The sequence below is a fragment of the Perca flavescens genome, chromosome 19, assembly GCF_004354835.1.
Source record: "Perca flavescens isolate YP-PL-M2 chromosome 19, PFLA_1.0, whole genome shotgun sequence".
Lineage (NCBI taxonomy): Eukaryota > Metazoa > Chordata > Actinopteri > Perciformes > Percidae > Perca > Perca flavescens.
The window spans coordinates 25,198,008-25,218,707 of NC_041349.1; the positions used below are offsets into that span (position 1 = coordinate 25,198,008).

At 41.8% G+C, this 20,700-nt stretch overlaps 1 protein-coding gene and 1 long non-coding RNA gene across 3 annotated transcripts; both read right to left on the reverse strand.

Moving 5' to 3' along the window:
* Positions 1-1,382: 1,382 nt before the first annotated feature.
* On the reverse strand, positions 1,383-16,004 carry wrap53 (WD repeat containing, antisense to TP53). 2 transcript variants are annotated; one of them, XM_028564318.1, is made up of 11 exons: positions 15,726-16,004; positions 14,872-15,329; positions 14,525-14,711; positions 12,939-13,034; positions 12,432-12,540; positions 10,299-10,387; positions 6,396-6,619; positions 4,270-4,481; positions 3,268-3,371; positions 2,991-3,134; positions 1,383-2,004 (listed from the first exon to the last, which is right to left on the reverse strand). In XM_028564318.1, the coding sequence occupies exons 2-11, from the start codon at positions 15,152-15,154 to the stop codon at positions 1,755-1,757; spliced, it is 1,698 nt and encodes a 565-aa protein (XP_028420119.1). In that variant the 5' UTR covers positions 15,155-15,329; positions 15,726-16,004; the 3' UTR covers positions 1,383-1,754. The 2 variants fall into 2 exon arrangements, with proteins under 2 accessions (XP_028420119.1, XP_028420121.1); XM_028564320.1 differs by lacking the exon at positions 15,726-16,004 and adding an exon at positions 15,588-15,710.
* Positions 16,005-16,358: 354 nt separating this feature from the next.
* On the reverse strand, positions 16,359-20,063 carry LOC114545645 (uncharacterized). Its single transcript, XR_003690918.1, has 2 exons — positions 18,861-20,063; positions 16,359-18,734 (listed from the first exon to the last, which is right to left on the reverse strand). It is a non-coding gene; the product is annotated as an uncharacterized LOC114545645 (long non-coding RNA).
* Positions 20,064-20,700: the final 637 nt, after the last annotated feature.

Genomic DNA, 20,700 nt, shown 5'->3' on the forward strand with positions numbered 1-20,700 from the left:
TCTAATGCTTCCTGGTAGAGCAAATCTGTGTAGTATTGTTTAATAGTAGCTCCACAATCGTAGCTACTATTGCTTGGCAACAAATTTGAGTTCCAAGAAGTGAAACCTGGATCAGCGGAGGCTTCAAAATGGATAAAATCCCCAGTGTCTAAAAGATACAAGGCTTTGGTTGGAGCTGTGCTTCCTCTGATCTACCTGCAAAGAAAGCCTAAAGCAAAGCACACCCCACTGATGGCAACATTAGCATTAAGCAAATCACTGCAGTACATTATTAATGCAATTTTACAAACAGTGTGTTTTGTGCTGCCACAGTCACAGTTGCCACTCAACACAGTTACAAATGTAATCCGAGCATAATCTGTAGAAAATAATAGATATCACTTGTTTTCCAGGTGCACCCAACGACCTAAAGACTTTCACAGATTGTTATGAGGTTACAGTTATCGGACTAGCTGCTTACAGAGTATACATTCGGAAAATTTTTAATGATCATCGTGGCTTTACAAAAATATACATTTGTGAGCATGCACAGAGCGACACAACACTTGGTGCGTCCAATAGTTTAAAAAAAGAAGGTAAAAACAGGAGATCCCCATCAGTTTACAAAAGCAAAAGCTCAAGAACAAATGGCACTTACTGTAACTATAGCAGTTAGGAATCTCCGGGGCAGTATTATAGACACACACACGTAAACAAACACTCCCACAGATACAACTCTGATCGGAGGTGCGATCAGTAGACACACTGGGCTGCTTCACACCAGTCAAGGTCTTCAATTCAACCAAAACAAAAAAGTTCCAATAAAGATTCATAATATTTAATCTTGTCCGGTTTAAAATAAATCTTCCACTAATTAAATAACAAAATTGAGAAATATCAGGTCTGAATTAGAGCCCGACCGATATATATCGGCGGGCCGATATTATCGGCCGATATTAGGCATTTTCCAAACTATCGGTATTTATAATGGCCAATAAATGAATATTTAAAACAAACAAAAACAAAACTGACGAAACCCCCTTCGGCCATGTTCTGAGTGTTGGCGTTGCATAGTCTGTCCCCCAGAGGGCGCTCTACAACTTCCCTTTTGGCTACACTCGCGTTTAACCCTTTAAGTTTCATATCTTAAGTTTGCATTTTATTTATCAGAACTTTAATATATTTTGATGTTCCTCTGTTCTGACAATAAAACAAGTTTATTATTAAACTGCATTATATTATTTTAGTGAGGACTCAAATAACTAATGGTAGATAGATTGGTAGATAGATAGATAGATAGATAGATAGATAGATAAATAGATAGATAGATATATATATATATATATATATATATATATATTTTGTTAAGCGTTTCTGGATTTTTTTTTAATCTATCGGCCGATATATATAGAATTTTTAAATCCCAAAATATTTGTATCGATATCGGCCTTAACAAATCGGTCGGGCTCTAGTCTCAATCCAATCCTTATGCAATCCACATCTTATCTGAGACATCTGTTCTGTACTGACCTGATGAACAATGTTCTATAATTCATTCATTTTAACTCTGCAGGTGAAATACTGCGTCAGTAAATGTGGTAAACTTGCAAGCGATATGTTAAGAATCTATTTCAGAAATTGATTTTGACTGTAAATGTTTAAGGGAACAATGAAAAATGAATAAATAAAATGATCCAGAAAATACTTCCCCACCTGCTGATGCCAAAAAGACTCATAATTTGCTTTATCCATACCAAACATTCCCAAAATAAATATCACATGGCAGGTGGAACTCCATCTGTGTCAGCGGGCTGAACTAACGGAGGCTCTGGGTCCCCCTCGGGGGCAGGGCCGAGCGGGCCGGCCCACCACAGGCTCAGGGCGTTGTCTTGCCGGACCTCCGGAGGTGACATCACAGCTTCACCTCCCTCGCCCTCAGAGGCAGAGTCGCCCTCACTCTCGCCGGGCCACGGGAACTGACGCTGCCCGCTGGATGTGGCCAACAGTGGCATGAAGGGATGAATACTGGGGGAGAGAAAGGATGGAGGAAGAAAATGGAGGGAAATGAAAATGATGGCGTGCAAAGAGAACTGATATGTCTGGTAGTTTGAACTGCAGCGCTGCACTTGTTATGCATTTAAAGTAGCAGTAATGCATTGAGATGTGTGTCTCACACACACACACACACACACACACTCTAATCACATTGAGATCAAGATCTCATTTACAAGTGAGACCGAAGTACACAATGATAAATCAAACAAAAATACAATCAAATGAAAATAAAGATTTAAATATCAAGACAACAGTATGCAGCCATAATCTGAAAAATGTATACAATTATTTTATACAAATAAGTTAAGAATGAAAAAAACATTTATATAAAAGTGCAATTACAAAGATGTGTGACTGTACTATGTAAAACTGTTGTTTGAATCGACCCATTGGTATAAGTGCATCCAATATTAGATTACTCTGTAAATTATTCCAGAGAAACGTGGCAAAATATCTAAAGGCTGTCTTTCCAAGATTACTTTTTTACTGGAGGGACAGAAAGTGTAAGCCAATCCTGAGAACGAGTGTTTTGAGTATGGTGTCTTTGGCTCAGGAGTAAAGACAGGTATGTAAACACTAAGAGGAAATAAGTCCTAAAACAACTAAATTCATTCAAGTCCAGCTTCTATACATAATTGCAGCACATTTGCACAGCCATGATAAATCATCTCTAGTTCATCAGCTACTTCATCTCTTCGACACAGAATACAGAGCCGTTTACTGGAAAGTTGTATAAATGCACACAGGCGCTGTAGTTGTTCTCTGTAGCAGCAATACAGTTGTGTGATAGAACTGAGAAGCTTCTGTTTTTACCTTTTATTTTACAAAGTACAAAAACAAAGAGCAAGCATTTGGTGCAACAGTGGCGAGGAAAAAAAATAAACGTTCTTTTTCCAGGCAGAAAGGTATGTGTCGGCCTATGGGATGGGTTAGCTTTTTACTTTTAGCTGTCATACCTGACGCCGTTGGTGCAGTCCCAATGGGCCTGGAACCTGAGCTGAGGCTGCAGTAGGTCCTCATTGCCATCAGGAGGAGCTGTCAGGGTGTCCCAAACCGACACCACTCCCTCGGTGTTGCCGCTCAGCAGGTACCTGCCTGACCTGTACAGAAACGCACAAAAACATCCGTACACAATCGTCACAACGCAACTACCGACAGGTCACAGGTGACTGATCGAGTTCAAGCTCACACACATATCACTGAGTAGAGTTGTAGTCAGTGAAGGAAACTTACAGGTCAAGATCAAAGTAGATGCGTTGGTTAGTGGCCACGTTTCTCTTAAGTGAAAACACAACCTTGCCCGGCTCTCTTAGGTCCCAGCACAGGATTTCTGGATCCTACACATATCCACACAGAGAGAGAACGTATCCACACATGATGATCAGTGGATAAATACAACAAAAGCACACTATGACAGAAACAAACACACACACACAGACAGAGACAGAGAGAGACCCCCCCCTTTGGCTATATTGATGAAATGTATTCCGTAAACATGAAGGATACACACTGCTGACCTGTATTATTATATTGTCATTAAAAACCAGCCCTACCAACAGACTTCAACTATGACTACATACTTGTTGGTTTCACACAGACCTGCAGTGTACAGTAAATCTGTACTCTTGACCCTGATGCTAAATTGTAGACAAATTAACTGGCAGTGACATACTACAGAGTAACTTCGTAGACTGGACTGCTTAAGTAGTGTATATTTAATCTAAACAGGGTAACAGGGATGAATGGGGGGCATTGAATCACACAGAGGCTGATGGTTGTTGAAGTTGCCAACGGAACATTGAGGACAACTTGTGTGATGTCAAACTAGGAGAAGACTCCAGATACTGTCTAGATCTGGAGGGAAATAAATAGGTGGAATTTCAAGCTCCTGTGATCCTGCAAACCTCTGCAGCACCCTTGTGAACCACAGTGAATCCTTTAGACTTTCCCTTTTGTGGGAATGCCGTAACATCTAATCAGATTGGTTACATGCTGACTCATGCTATCAAAGACAGGAAATTAGCATATAAAGCGCTTGTCCAAAAGCTTTGACAATACTTTTGTGAACCAATATTCCAATGTATCAGAGTAAAGTTATTTGTTACCTGCATAACACACAAAGCCTACTGATGGTGCGTGTGTGGGTTGTTCATTCAAACAAAGCAGCACTATTACCCTCAGGTCTCTTGTCTGCATGCAGTGCGTGTGTGCGTGCATGTGTGTGCATGGGTTGACCTTGCGCCCGCCGGTGTACAGGTAGTTGCCGTCAGGGGAGAAGAGCAGATGGGTGAGGCCTCCGTGGTGGCGGGTCGGCAGCAGAGCCAGCAGGGTGCCGTCTTGGCAGGAGTAGAGGCCAGCGCAGCGGGAGTACGAGCCACAGGCATAAACAGACTGGCAAGGGCTGAAGCCAAAGCAGGAGATGATGCCACTTTGGCCCTGCTTCTTCACTGCAGTTAAGACAACACAGTGGCATTTGGCAGGGCGGTCAGCCTTTTTAAAAAGGTTCAAAAGACACAACTCCCAATCGTTTCTACTCAAAGTTGACTTATTTGGCAGCTCCTGTATTCCTGATTACATTTTTAGGAGGAAAATATTTCTCAACGCACACATGAAGTCACATTTGGGTCATCTGGTTCTTTTCAATATCTGTTTTCCTGTAATGTTACCTCCTTTCCCAATCATCCTCATTCTTTACAAAACTGCTTTTAAGCACGTTTTAATGGACAAAATAGCAGAGCCGAGGGTTTGGCACTTGCATGTATCACATAACTTTTCTTTGAGATTAACCATACATTTCTGCATAATTTGCAGTTATTAATTATCATGCCGAGCTGATGGAGCCAAACAGACAAGAAACCGTATACAGCAATGATTCACCAGAGCACCACAGATGCCAGCATAGCAGAGTCAAGGTTTAGTCATTACATAAAAAGCCTTATTCCAGCCTCAGAATCGAGGGCAAAAAAAAAAAAAAAAAATAATAATAAATGTGTTGACATTTTCAAGGATAATTTTGGTGCTTCAGAATACTTTAGCCCGTTAACTACAAGGCAAGGTTCACTTGTTTTCAGTACTTTACAAAAGCCTGCCTAGTTTGAAGTGTGTGACAGATAAGGAATTCATCACAGTTAACATTTAGTTTCCTTCATTATTTGTTTGTCAGAAACACATAATAAAAACTTTTTGATTTGTTTGAGGAGACTTCAGCCCGTTGGATGGGGGAGCCAGTGACAGTTGAGTTTGGAGCGCCCTTCAACTGGGAGAGTTTTCAAAACTGTCCCTGCTTCTAAATTGGAATACACATCCTTATTATTCATAACCAATAGTTATCCTTCTTAGTGCACATGAATTTTCCACCACTTTCAAAAAGCTTTTATATCAATAAATAATGTGAGAGCACGGAATAGATCAAGTTTGTAATAGAATCAGAATGAACATGCCTGTTAGATTAGACCCTTGTACTGTCAAGTGGGGCTGGGTATTGGCATTGACCACACGACTCATGTCTGATACTTTGTGTCACGATCACAGGTCACAATACCATTCGATACATCACGCAAAATCAATATTCATACACGTAGGTGACTGAAATACCCGGAGAATTCATTACAGTACCTTATAGGGCTGCACGACATGAGGAGAATATCTAATTGCATTTATTTTGAGTGATATTGCGATATGATTCACGATACTAGGGAGATAATCATAATTGATTTATCATTCTCATTGAAAAATAATTAAAATAAATGTAAATGATTATAGTGTGATTTTTGCGAGGATCTGTACCAAAGATGTTTTCTTTAGTATGTAGGATATTTGTAAGCCAGGACATCTCTGCAGCACCACCACATGTCATTCAGAATGGTTAGACACATATTTTGCCTTTAACAAATATACCTTATGATATTTGTGATATAACATTATGTGCATCATTGATATGGTTTAGAACAATGTGAACCCAAAACTGATTCCATCATTTTTTATTAAGCAAAGAATAAACCATGATGATGTAATTAAGTACTACCATGCATAATGTCAATGCGCTCTGGTGCGGCGCTGGCTGAGTTCTGATCATCTTGTCAAGTGGGGAATGCAAAAATGACGCTATGTTGACTCCTACAGGAGTGGAAAATGAAATGTGCTTTTATTCTACACTTGTTTAACAACGTTAAACGTTACAAGTATCGATAGAATTTTCTAAGTCAATATTGAAATTGCCAAACTTACATTATAATACATGGATTCATTCATTTGTTTTACCCAGCGCCACTGTAAAGTAGTAGTAGTACATGATTTGTAGTTTAAAATCCCCAGCATGTTGCTTTAAGCTGAAAAGTGTGCGAGAGCGGTTGATAACTGACCTACGGTAGGCCGCTCCTCACAGTCCCTTCCAGGCCGATCGGTGTAGAAGACCCTGACAGTTTTGTCGAAGCCGCAGTAGAGCTGCGTTCCATCGGGCGAGAAGCAGAGGGAGTGGGCAGCGGTCAGCTCATCTAGGTGATTGTAGGGTCGGAAACTGGCTCGCACCTCCCCGTAAAATGCATCCCACACGTGGACTGGGTTGTCACGGCTACTACTGGCTAGACTAAGGAAGAGGAGCGAGAGGGCAGACAAAAAGATTGGCAAAGAGTGAGTTATTAAGACATATGGGAAGAGGACTGAAAGACAGGCAGGGAATAGAGAGTGAATGATACAAAAACACATTAGTGAGCTGTGACTTAACATCCCTATTTTGGATACTCCTGTGTGACTTACATACTTGACAAATTAAAAGTACAGAGTTTTTCCTCATTTTATTAACATTAGTGCAAAACATGCAAAAAAAGTGGATTCAGAACGTAGCGTCATTGAAATAATGATATACAAATATTGCTGTAATGCAATTCTGGGTGCTAGTATTGAGATGACATTTCAAAAACGAAGATATAGAAAAGTATATGAGATGTATAGAGATAATGTTTTGATTATATATATTGTCATATCGCCCAGCCCTAGTTGGATTGGACATTAAACAGGCTTTGCACTGCAGCTCGCTAGTAAAAAGTCTGTGTGATGTCCAGTTGGGCCCACGTGTGAATAGAGCAGCTCATTGTCCAGAGAATTCACAGCGAGTGAGTGGCGTGTTGATGACGTTTCTATCATGCGACTGGCCCGAAAGTGGAAGAATTCAAACATCCAAGTAGAGGTGCATGATATATCGACTCAATATCGTTATCACGATATCAAGTCGCGCAACATTATTTTGAAAGTGTCGCGATAAGTATGCTATATTTAGTTTATATTGTGGAGCGTTGCGTCCCGGCCATTGGCTGTGTGGCTTAGTTGAGTTTGATTTAGAGCCCGCTTGAAACGCTATAATGATCATCATTTAGTTGGCCAGTTACCGTGCCACTGGCAAGTTAGTGCACGTCATCGCATGGGTCCACTACGTGACAAACCCTATGGAGCGTACCACGGGTGTGCATATTTCAACAGAGTGACAGTGTAAGTGAGGAAATAGACAACAAAATGGAACTAATCAGAGAAGAGAAAGAAAAGTTGTGTCCTGTTCTCTTTATTTATTTCATACTGTCCAACCACTACAACATGTCCTGCTCTGTAGACATGGTCCTTATTCATTCATTCATTCATTCATTCAGGTTGGACCAGTCCAATATGACAAATGAAATAAACTGTGGGTTGTATTTGCCGTGAAAAAAGTCCAACTGGAGAGAAGATAAGATTCGGACACTTGTGTCTGTAAGGGCAGACACCGAAATCGTCAGTCAAACTCAGGGAATGGCAAGAGGCTCGGTTGTTTATCATCAAATTAAGACCTGGCTACATGACCGCGGTGTGGTCTGCGATATATGTCCTGCATGCTGCACCCAGGCGCCACAACTCCTCTAAACCAAACGGAGTATTTCCAGTGAGAGAAAACGCGTATGTGAGGAAGGGAAACTCTGGATAACATCCGGCCCTAATTGGAAAAATGGATATAGTGTCACAATCAGTCTATAAAAGCAAAACAAATTGACTAGTGAAATAAAAATAAGCGTTTTATCTGCATCTCCTAGCATATATACCAGATTTAAATTAAATACGCTGCCAAGATTCTTTTGAAATATACATTAGGTATGACCACAAACATCTTGTTGGATTTCTTTTGTTGTTTCTAACCTCCACTGCACCACATCCACCTGAATGTATTAATGCATCAAAACAAATATGCAGCATTGTGCTATGCCTCATTAAGGAGACAAGACCACAGCACAATATTCCTTTTGATTCAAATCAGGGCCAAAGACTGAGCCATGCCTTTTTAACTCTAATTACTGGCACCGAACAAATGCCGAAACATCACTGCGGCTCAATTAGACAAAGGAAATTAGCCCCTACCACTGCTGCCGTGTTCGGTTATGGTCCCCGCAGCTTTATTCCAGAGCAGGGAAATGCCCAATTATAATGCTAGACTGCTGCTAGCTTGGAGCAATGCCTAGAACTCAGTGCAACTTTACCGAGCCATAACAGGGGCCCTTACTCCCTCTCTACAGGAGGGGCATCAACAACACACGGCTTTTGGCAGACAGTGTTCAAGGAGGGCAGGGGAGGAATGAGAAACAAAGTGGGAGATGTGAAAAGAGGGGGGAGGAGGGAGGATAAAGACAGAAAGGGCACTAGAAAAACAGGTATGCCATGTATGAATTTAATAATTAAAACCATAACCTTTCATCTGCTTGCCTTGGCCCTTAACAGTCTACCTGAGCTTGAGCTTGTCCGACCCCGTGTGTGCCCTGCATGAGCTCCCCTGTGATATATAACATTGATCCGAGGAAGATGAAGAATATGTGCTGTCAGCTCTTCTTCATGACAGTCAGGTCTTTGTACAGCTTTGGCAGATCACACAGGCCTCTCAAGTGCTTCATTGTCCACATGAGGCGTTTGTTGATCATCGCGTTGTTTACACAACTCTCATCTCATCTTATCTCTTCATACAGCTCCTGACCCCCCACCCCCTCCTTCACACAGTGAAGGTTGTCTGGTGTTGGGGTGGAGTGTTGCCAATGCTGGGCCTTGATCAGAGGGATCTTTCAGAGGGTGGAGGTGGGTGGGAACTGGAGGATGATGGGAGCTGGGGGGAGGAGGGGTACACACAGAGTGAAAACTGTTGGCAACTTGACCTCAGCTCGTTAGCACGGCCCTGTCGCTCTCGCCACAGACGATATGCAATCTCCACGGTGATGGCTGAGTGTTACGGATGTTGGCTCTGTTTAACAGAGCACACACAGTCATGTCACAATTACCACATTTCAAATGCCTGCTAGAGCGTGCGCCTGCGCCTGCGCGCGCGCACACACACACACACACACACACACACAAGATGAAAAGAGAAGCCTCAAGTCAGAGAATCACAAGGCCCTTTAGGTGTTTGTCTGGACCCGGGAGAGCCGTTAGTGGGCTGAATCATTCTGAAAAGCACCGTGGGCCTCAAACAGCCGAGCGGATAGCGGTGGAGGCAGACAAGACGAAGGCCAACTCTTCACTCATAATGAGAGACATCGGAAAGCTTTTACAGCCATCTCCACGCTGCCAGCCGCAAACACCACGGGGATCAGAGTATGAGTCAAGCATAAAACAGTATCCTCGATATTCAGATTCAGTCTAACACACACACACACACACACACACACACACACACACACACACACACACACACACACACACACACACACACACACACACACACACACACACACACACACACACACACACACACACACACACACACACACACACACACAACTAATCACCAACTGAAACCAGCCTCGATTAACAACATAGTGCCTTTTCTGTGTATACATCCTTCACAGTCTGGCGGGCTGAACTTTAAATGTCTCACTTAAGATCGGAGGCTCAGGGCATGCTCTGGCATCAAGTCTTGCATTGCCAGACCTTCCTCCACAGCGCTGCTGAGGGTGGTATGGCTAGTCCACACAGCATTTTCTGGGATGGGAGAAAAACGTGCTCTGGTTTATTGGTTTATTATGTGTATTTCTTTAAACCAATCACAATCGTCTTGGGAGGCGCTAGGCCCCGGACGCAGGTACGGTGCCACTACAAAATAGCCTTGTTTCGGTGAAACATTTGCTCCTAGGAGTTTAGAATGCCAACACAAAGAAAGTGGAAGGTGAGGGACATCCGGGGGAACCTCGACGGCACCGGAACAATCCCGTAAACGAAACGCCGTCGATATAGACTAACTATAGATATCGAGTCTAACTCACAAGCACGTGTCCGCGTCCAGAGAGCTCATCTTGGGGTACCAGCAGTAGTCGTAGATGGTGTCTCCCTCTGCCATCCTCAGCACTGGACTCTGCCACAGAATGAGAGAAAGGAGCCAGTCAGGAACGTGAAGACTGAACACACAGTATAAACTAGTTGTAATGACAGATGGGATCTAAATAGGTGGCAACAAGGGAATGTCACAGGCTTTTGCTTTTAGTAAAACTTAATATAAAAAGCCAGTGGCATGAAATTGAGCAATAAAAGCTAAATTTTCTACCCTTTTCACAAGTGGTGAGAGATCTCTGTAATGGAGTAACGTGGATTTTATTTCAATTATTTTTGTTCAGTGATCCCAATCTACCAGCATGTAATACAATTAAGAGATTGGCCCGCCACATGATATTTCCCCAAACCTAAAAAGGACAGAATGTCTATTCTATTATAACTTAAATCTTCAGTAATACATTTTCTCAAGCTGCTGCCTGTATTTGATGGACATGTTTTTTAGTTAGCTGATTGTAACACAACATACTGTACATGCAGAAACAACACACTGACAGTCGGCAGGCTGATGACCTTTACTGGAAATATTTCACAGTTTAGACAATTTAGAATAAAAAAAAAAAAAAAAGTGAAATATCTTCATAAAACATGATTAAGGCATTAAAACATCCATAGTGGTGCAGAACACAAACCTCTAGAAATCTGTCGTATTTGCAGTCAAAAACTGGATGATTTCTAACACTGAAAGATGCTATTTGTTAGCTCTAAATTTCAAAGCCCTACGTATCAGACGACAAACAACTGGTGGATTTTGAATGCAGTAATGTGGTCAGTATTAATGGGAGTGAATCAAAAGTAAATTGTGCTCTCCATGCGTTTGTTTCACAGAATAAATGGTAACTTAACTTTGAAGAATGGGTTGCTGTGGGAACAGAAATATGAGTTGAAATCTTCAAACCAGTAGCCTGAAGTTTGACCGACACCCAGGTTTGGAGAAGAAGATTATGGCTTTACAAATTTTCTGGACTCCCTTGACAAAAACAGTCTAGCACTGCCTCGATTGGTTAGTGCGTTTGTGTAATCTGCGAGTTTGGTGAATCTGAACTAAGCCTTAAAAAGAAAAAAAGAAAATAAAGTCACACTTAAAAACACAAACAAACTAACCGATCAATGAAGCGCTAGACCAGCAACTCCCGTGTTCTGCGAGGTAAAATTACTGTTTTTGTTAAAAGGAGTCTGGTGGCTTTAAATAACAGCTTCAGTTCCCTGTCAGAAAAGGCTGTCTCACGGAACGGTAAAGTGGTGCACACTTAAACAGGCAAAGGGAAATTTAAGACCTTATCACAACATCAACTAAGCCCTAAATTCTAAATTATTTATTTAAATCAAGCCAAGTATCGCCAAACTTGGACTTCCCCATCGCTGAAGAATAAAAATCTGTTTTACGTCTGTACAATCTGAAAGAGACTCGCACCAATAACACGAAATCTGATTGGCTGCAATATAAGTTGCACGTTGGTCTCATTTGTAGTCGTGATACAGCGAAATTATATTTGGACCAGCGAAAGAAAGAACTACAACACCACTTAATAATAAAAACGAGAGCATTAGAGGTAGCGTTACATAGACGTAGGAAGATTGAGACCTGTTTAAAATCATTTAAGACCTAGAACACACACACTTGAGCGAATGTAAGACTTTTTAAAAGGCCAAACATTTAGATTTTTAAATTTTAGACTTTTTTTAACCCTGTTAAACTAATAGATGTTTTTAGGTGGCCCTTTTTTTTATTGTCTAAAATATGTTTAGCTGCTGCCCCTGTCCACAGCAGTACATTGCTTAGCTTCTGCATGCTTCTCCAAACCGGGGGCGTGCCGACCCACATCTCCTGTAGGTAATACATACAACCCCACTTCAAAAAATCCTAACTATCCCTGTAAGGTTTTCCAAATGTTGGAAGGATTCTCCCAGTCAGCTACTTCCTCCACCGCTACGCAAACATTTGGGGAATGAGTCAAAAGCATACAACAATATCCTCAACAATATCAGATACAAGAGATATAAAACAGGCTCAGGCACACAGAAAATCTTACACACACACAAAAACTCAGTGTCAAACTCTAACTCACCATCTCAGGAAGCACGTCCCAGTTGTAGCTGTAAATCTCTGGAGGGAGGTTGTACAACCGGAGCACATTGTCTGCACTGTTGGTCAGGATACAGGAACCATCGGGGGCCCTGGTTTAGAAAAGGAACGAGGAGGAGAAAAAGATGATGGTGTATTAACAGCAGTGAAGTGAGAACATGTACACAGGTTGGTTTTATGCTATTGTATGCACCTACAGTACAGTACTTTAGTTTGGACTAAAGGTGTCATAGCATATATTTTTTAAATCGTAACTGTACTCAATGGGGGGGAACTGTACTTGATTCATCTCAACTATGAGATAAATATTTTTTGTCACTAGTTGCCTCACTTATACCAAATGTACTGTCTGCCCTAGTGTTTCCACTATGGCCTGAAAGCCATTTTCCTAGCGTCATTTGCACAGAAAGAAAATCATATTATACTTAGCACCTCCAAAAGCTTATCCACATGGTAAATTATGCAACATGTTAATTCTAGAAGAGATTACCATTTGCAGCCTTTGAGGTAATTCTCTGGAACGTTGGAGTACTCGGTCCAGGAACCAGTCAGCATCTGGGGATTCTGGGTAAAATCTAGGCCAAGGCTGTAAGCAAAATAGAGAGAAGGGCAATTCTTCGGTTAAATCACTTTAAAAGACAGGAATGGGATCGTCACATAAACTGAAAGACTAAACTTACCATTTTACTAATGCTGAGGGCGTAACGTTATCAGAATGAATGCAACCACAATCCCAACATGTAGTTCTGCCTAGAATTTGTTTGATTAAGTTTAATACAATCCAATACATTTTCCTAACCTGGGGAAAAACTGTTGCTGTATACAAACCACAGAGTCAACTTGCACAAAGCCCGACAGGAAGATTTAGACAGTGTCACCACACAGTGGAGTGGATTGTTAATTACATTTCACACCTCTACAGGTTCATCCCATGTCATCGTCTCCAAATCTTTCCACTGTGAAGATTGACGGTGTTTTAATATTTAATCAGTTAAAGCTATGGTGCACTTTCTGCCCAACTTCAAAATCAGTGCTATTGTAAAATGCACAGAGGAAGCAAAGCAACCTTTAACACTCACAGGCAATTACACGTGCTCGAATAGCTGCCTGTGACTGTGCAATTACTGTAACATTTGGATTGCAATAACTATGGTTGATTGCATCAATGTGAGTCAAACTAATTATTTTAGTAAACTGCTTTTTTGACAATTAGTGATGCCAGGTGGAAGACATTTTCTACATTTTTTATACACATTAGATTATGGTGCATGGGTTGTTTTACTTATTAATACTAAAATAACATATCTAATATTTTATATCATATCATGTGTAGTCTACATCTACGATGTTCCACTTCGGGATTGTTCAAGTGCTGCCGGAAATTTCACCGGATATCTTTCATTTCAGGCAGCTGTCCGTTACCTTCCTCTTTCTTTGTGATGGTGTTCTAACCTCTGGTGGATTTCTAAAGACTATGGTTAACTTCTCCTCAGATCTCTGCAGGGTAAATCCAGACAGCTAGCTAGACCATCTGTCCAATCTGAGGTTTCTGTTGCACGACTGAAACAACTTTTGAACGTACACGTTCCACCAAAACAAGTTCCTTCCCGAGGCTATTTTACAGAGGCGCTGTTGCTCCGTGTGGCGCTTAGCGCCGCCCGAGACATTTAAAGAAATGCCAGAACACGCTTTTCTCCCATCCCTGAATGGTGTGTGGACTCGCCAGACCCTCCTCCACAGCGCAGTGGAGGAAGATCTGGCAATGCGAGACTAGTTCATGTGTAATTATGATGTTTCATGGGTGCCACATCATGCATTGAAGAGCAGTAGTGCTCCTGGTGAATAGAAGCTACACCCGGGAGTGAGCGGTACAAAAAAAAAAAGAATATAACAGCTAAAAATAACAGGAAGGATCTTTTAAGATGATTCGCCAGCTGATGTGTGGTGAGCGTCTGCCCCCCCCCCAAAAAAACATCCTGCTTGTAATAGCTTACTTGATGGTGCGTCTGCTGAAACTTTACCCCTAGTTATATGGGTTAAGGGGTTAAAATAAACTTGACTTCTTCCTCCACTTACCGCTGTCCTTCACTGGGGCTGTCTGCAGATCCGATACCGTCATGCTCCTCCTCTGGTTTCGCCTCTCCTTCTTCTAAGGGAGCATCAAGTCCTCCATCTCCATTCTGACAGCATTCTTCTTCACCTCCCACACTGACAGGCACCTCTTCCCCTACGCCACCGTTGTCGCCACATTGTAGTGGTTCTCCTGCATCAAAAAGTTAATTTGTGCAGGTTAACTCGTTAATCTCCAAGCCAATCCTGAATCATAATCTCTGACCGACACCCACAATCTTAATTTGACTGAACACATTTCTTCTTCCCCTTTGTTTTATTTCATTTGATACATGCATCTGCAGATACTCTACTTTGTGCTGGCGAGGCTGGGTCTTTCCGCAGCAAGCCAGCCTGTGCTGGCGTTTCTTCGTGCATCTTGACAGGTTTATCAAGCTGCTCCAGTTCCTGTCCCCCCTCGCTCAGTCTGGGCCGCTTGGCAGACGTAGGTACCCCTTTCTCTGAAGTCTCGGCTACCTCTAAGCGGTCGCCTTCAGGCAGAGGTGGTGGCCGATGAGGTGGCTCATTATCCGCTTCTGCGTCCTGCCCTGCGCCTGTAACACCACCGCTTTCACCACTTCCAGCTGAGTCCGACATCTCTCTTGGTTTATCAATCTCTCCTGTCAAGTCCTCTACCTGGCGTCCGAATACCTTGTGTCCGGTGGTTGACTGTCAGACGTGGGTGAGGTAAGTGCTACTGGGATAGTGCTTCTTCCTGCAGTGTGGGTGTTTGAGTCTGCTGGGGGTCGAGGACATCACAGCACCCACTAGCCTAGAAAACAGTGAAGAAAGCTAAAACGAAGGCAGGGGGGCAGGGCAGATGAAGCCAATAATACACGAAGACATGTCAAAACAATGCAAAAATAATCACAGAAGTCGTGACGTTTCCTGATTAGAGGAATAACTAACGTTACAAACTGCTCGTGCAAACACCCTACAGACACCTGTGGCTAGTCGTGACGCGCCAACCACTCCAAACTAGCATTAATGTTAATTTTGTTTACGCTTGCTACTTAGCTACATCACAAACCTGTGCACGCTTCACTCAATGCATGCGCTGCAGCACTAATATAAAAACTCGAATGATGCTGCCAAATAAGGAAACAACAGCAAATGCCAAGCACGTAACGTTAGCATTAGCCTATGCTAGCCGTCTGGTGCTACTAACCTGTGTTGTGGCTTGCCTGGCCTTTGGTTCTGCTCGCAATTTGGCTATAAACGGTTTGTTGTCGATGGTGTCAACCTGTCACCTGAAGCCAGAGAGTACCAATGATGCGCAAAAATATTCGACGTTCTTCTACTTCGGGAGGTTGCGTTTCTATTTACCAGTTCATTGCGAGAAGTTAACACTGTAGGCGGCCATGTGTTTCGAACGATCGCGAGAGTTGCGCTGTGCTGATCACGGTAACGCGCTCATTTGTTTGTCTGATCGGTAACGCGCTCATGGATGCTCATCCTCTTAATACATCCATGATGCACTCTAACACACTCACTCAAACACACACACCTGTATCACTATCTTTGTGGGGACTTGTCATTGACAATGCATTCCCTAGCCCCTTACCATTACAACTAAATGCCTAACCATAACCTAATTCTAACCCTAAAACCAAGTCTTGACCCTGCTGTGCAGACCCCACAAGGATACTGTAGTCCCGGTACACACACACACACACACACACACACACACACACACACACACACACACACACACACACACACACACACACACACACACACACACACACACACACACACACACACACACACACACACACACACACACACACACACACACACCCCTTTATTTAGTATTTATTTTGTTCTTCAAAGCCAAACTATTTACACATCTTGCAGTTGTTCTTTTCCAAAACTTGTACATGTATGCTGCTATTTTAACAACATTCAAAGACTTATTAAGCAAAGGAGCTGAGCTGACTGGGGGGGAAAAAAAAAAAAAAAACTTTCATTATATCTTTTAGGCCAATATTGTTGAAACTATAGTTACCAGAGCTCAAATAAACCAGATGATCAACTCCATACAGTTAAGTGGGCAGAGCGTGACAGGATCTTTTCAAAGGATGCAACCAAACATCCAGGGCTTTTTGACAACACAACATCGCAGTTTATCTAATCATAAAAGCTTGCATAGCGCAAACAACCTTGTTTGACTTTTTGTAGACAGACTGACTGACCAACAACTAATACTGCACAATATCCGCTTTTAAAAATGTCAAACACAGGTATTTCTAAAGTCATTCACAAATAAGAGACTTGATAGTATCATCATATGGTTAAAGTCAATTTCTTTGATTTGGCAACTGATAACAATAAGCTTAACCATTTAGTATCAATTCAACAGTTAAGACATACTGGAGCCTACGGTGCCTACGGCAGCTTACACAGTTAGCTATAGCAGGTAACTATCCACCAAAACCACAAGTCTAAGTTGAAGGTATTCACAGAATATCAGTTGCCATTTGGTTTAAAAACATCATTGTTTAGTTATCGAGGATACAAAGATAACTACTGGTTGACTAAAAGCATGAATCTTTCCAATCCAATCAATATACATACATGGAACAAGTTTCAAATTTCCTGAACATAGAATTTCCTTTCAGATAACACCGCAACTGATCAGACAATATCTACTCAGCGCCATCAGAAATGGTCAGCAGTACTACCTGGTGCACAGACAGAGCTAAAGCAATCTGGGCCAAGCTGTGACCCGCCTTAAGGTTTAGTGTCAAAACCCACAAATATTACAAATCATGCAAGCTTGCTCTTACAATCTTGCCTCTTACAAGCCTGATTTAACATCTTAAACTATAAAAAGTACCTAGTTGATCCAAAACATTTAAGTCCACCGGAGTGTAAAAACTTTGACCAAAAAGCCCCAACTTGTATCTCTTTAACGAGGACCCGCCACTCTGGTTCAGTTTTGCCTAGAGCAGTATATCCAACAATAGTTAGCACACAGCAACAAGTCTGTGCTTTAAGCCAATTCTGTGCGTCCCACCCTGTCAGCTCAGCTCCAGACAGTACAGACTTCAGCCCTTTAAGCCTGCACCTTCAGCAATAATCTAAACAGGAAATCTGAACACATCCACTCTTCATTTTAAGGAAACCAAAAGGGCAACAAAAGCTAACCACCAGCAAAATCTGATTAATCAAAAGACTGTTGCTGCTCTATTCTGTAGCAAAATAGTAACGTTCATGGTGATCAGATGTACACGTATCAAGTTAATACAGAACAGACTGCCAACAGTAAACAGTCTTGTAGAAAGCTAATTTCTTTCTTTGACTTTAGAGGACAGTTAAGGAGGTGGTTTCCAACTTAAACATTTTCAGTTAGCCGTTCAAGACCGAACTATACAATTTAAGGCATGTTGAACAGAGAAATAAATCAAAACCACTAAGAGAAAAATCAAAACACAAACTTTTACATTTACAAAGCTCAGCGTTTATATTGGTGAGCGATGATGCTTGTGTGTGCGTGCGTGTGTGTGTCTGTAATGTGTAGGATTTGATATTGTATGTAGCCCCGTTATGTGTGAAGACGTGGTTCCAGAGGAGAGCCACTGTAACTGTCTGTTGCTTTTGCTGTAGGTGTGCATGTAGTGTGTCTGCAACTCTAGAATCTATGTGACATGTAGCTACGTATTCGTGTTTTGTCGATGTTTCAAAAGTCTTTGTTTTGTACAATTATTTCAGTTCATCCAGTTCCACATCGGCAGGGATTTCTGGGGACTTAGGTGTAATCCAGCCACGTCCATCGAAACCCAACACGGCTCTCGGTCCCTGACGTCTGGGCAGGTCTTCTGTCCCGCTGGTTAGAAGACCTCCACGCAACCACCTGAGTGTTTCAGGCCGAGGTGGGTGATGACATCTGGGCAATACGTGCCTCTTTTTATCTCGCTCGCCGGAGAGCGCCCGATCAAATCCCAAACCTTACGCTTCCAACACAGATGGGCTCCATGGTCGAGAAACCTGCAACTTCATCCGGTAACTGTTCAACTGATAATGCCAATGGCGTTCCCAGTCCGAGGTCAAGACTGAAAAGTTTCTTAGGATTTAAGTTCAAAAAAGGGACAGGTTTAGGGATAACTGGTTCATGGGTTGGCTTGTAGATTAGATCCTCCATGCAGAGGGCAGCAAATAAAGCACAGCCAGACTCCTGCGAGAAGACAGAAAGAAAGAGCACGAGCCCATCATCACCACACAGTTCAAATGATATAATAGTAAATTGATCAAATTAAGTCCTTAATATACAGTTCCAAGAAATTAAGCAAGAATATCTTACCATTGCCAAAGATTTTTCTTCCTTCAGTCACTCTACAGCTCTCAAGGCAGTCATCGGGTTGGGGCACAAAGTAGAAGCATCCTCGCCAGCAGCTCTTCAAACCCATGGCTGCCTCTTTACTGTGCATGTTGATCTAACACTCTTGGCGTGGGCTCTTTGTAGCGACTGCAGCATCCATTTTGATAAGTAACTATCAGTCAGTCTTGGAGCCACTGCAGCATGTCCAACACCTCAGTCCATGGTTTTTTTTTTTTTTTTTTTTCTCTCTCTTCCATCCCCGATTATTTCAGGGTTACTGGCAAAATAAGGGAAACTCTCAGCGAGTCAATCGCAAACTATATTCAAAAGATTGGTTTTCTTGAAGAACGTTTTCCCTCCATATTATCAACGTCTCATGAATTTTCCTTCATCCATTTGCAAATTTTTCTTTCTACTCTGAAAGATAATACAAAAATATGGTTATATACACAGGAGGTGGGAGAAGACGTACTCCTCGAGTCGCTTATTTTCAGTTTGGGAATATCTTTTCAGTGACTTTGTCAAAGTCGTAGCAATCCTCCTGTTGTAATTGTGCTCCCATCCCCAAAATGGTACCTCACAGCTTGAATGAACAAAAGTGCATAGGTGAGTTGGTGAGGGGCAGGGCGTGAGTGCTTATGAGGGGTTGAGGTGAAGACAGGTGCACTAACCAGGTGTACTATTTCGCCCTCTCAGTTCCCTCTAGGGTTATGCACTCCGTTCTCCACAAAACAGAGCACATCCTTGATTTTCCCGCCTCCGCTCCGTGGTTGATTAAGTCTCAGAATCCACGATCACACATACAAAGGTCCGGTTAGAGGATCTTGTTCATGTTCTTGTGATACCTGCCACTCTTCCTTAAAAAAAAACCCCAACACCACTCAATGTCCATATGGCAGAAGCGCACTTGCAAACCCCACCCGTCTTATGTGGGAACAAAAAGAACAAAATTAAAACCAACAAAAAAAACTGCACCCACAGATATCCATGTGGTTTGTAAACAACCAAAGCTCCAGTATGGAATAGAAAGAGTCCTTTCTTTTTAATTCTTAGTCACTATTTGTACGACCAGGATTGTAGAGGCAGTGTGTTCAACTGTATCCATCCCCAGTTTTTTTCTCTCCATTGTGTAAATAGAAAAAAAAAAAAAAAAAGTTCTCGCTAAACTCTTTGAAGCTTTTTTGTATTTTGTTTCCATTTTTGAAATCTTCTGAGGAAAAAAAAAAAAAAAAATCTGGTATCAGCACGGGTTTCTTGTCATTTTTTTGGAATACATTCAATATTTTCTTAAGAAATAATACACACACACACTTCACATGGCGATAATGAAACAAAATGAAAAAAAAAATTAAGGAAAAAAAAATTTAAACACACAACAAAAATAGCAGCCCCAAGTGCTCATTATCTTAGTCCAAATACTTTTTAAACTTTGTATATAATGTATATATTCATATATATTTTTCATTAAAAAAAGAAAACTCGTCATTATCAAATTGCAACAACGAATAAGTAACACAATATGCTAACATTTCATGCACCGTTCTGTGCACTTGCACATTAAGATGCTTTTTTTTGTCGTTTTTTTTTTTTTTTTTTCCAGAGTCAGAAACTCGACACCTTTCATTCACAAGTTCGAGAGCTGACAAAAGGCAATGTGATCACATCCCAGGTAAAACAGACCGGACTAACCTTCCGATGGATCACCCCTAGACTGAACTAGAAATATTTACGATATAAACTTACATACTTTACATACACTGTGCTGAGCACTGACGCACATCACACTCGCTCTCAAAAAAGAGTTAATGTCTCAATGGCCACG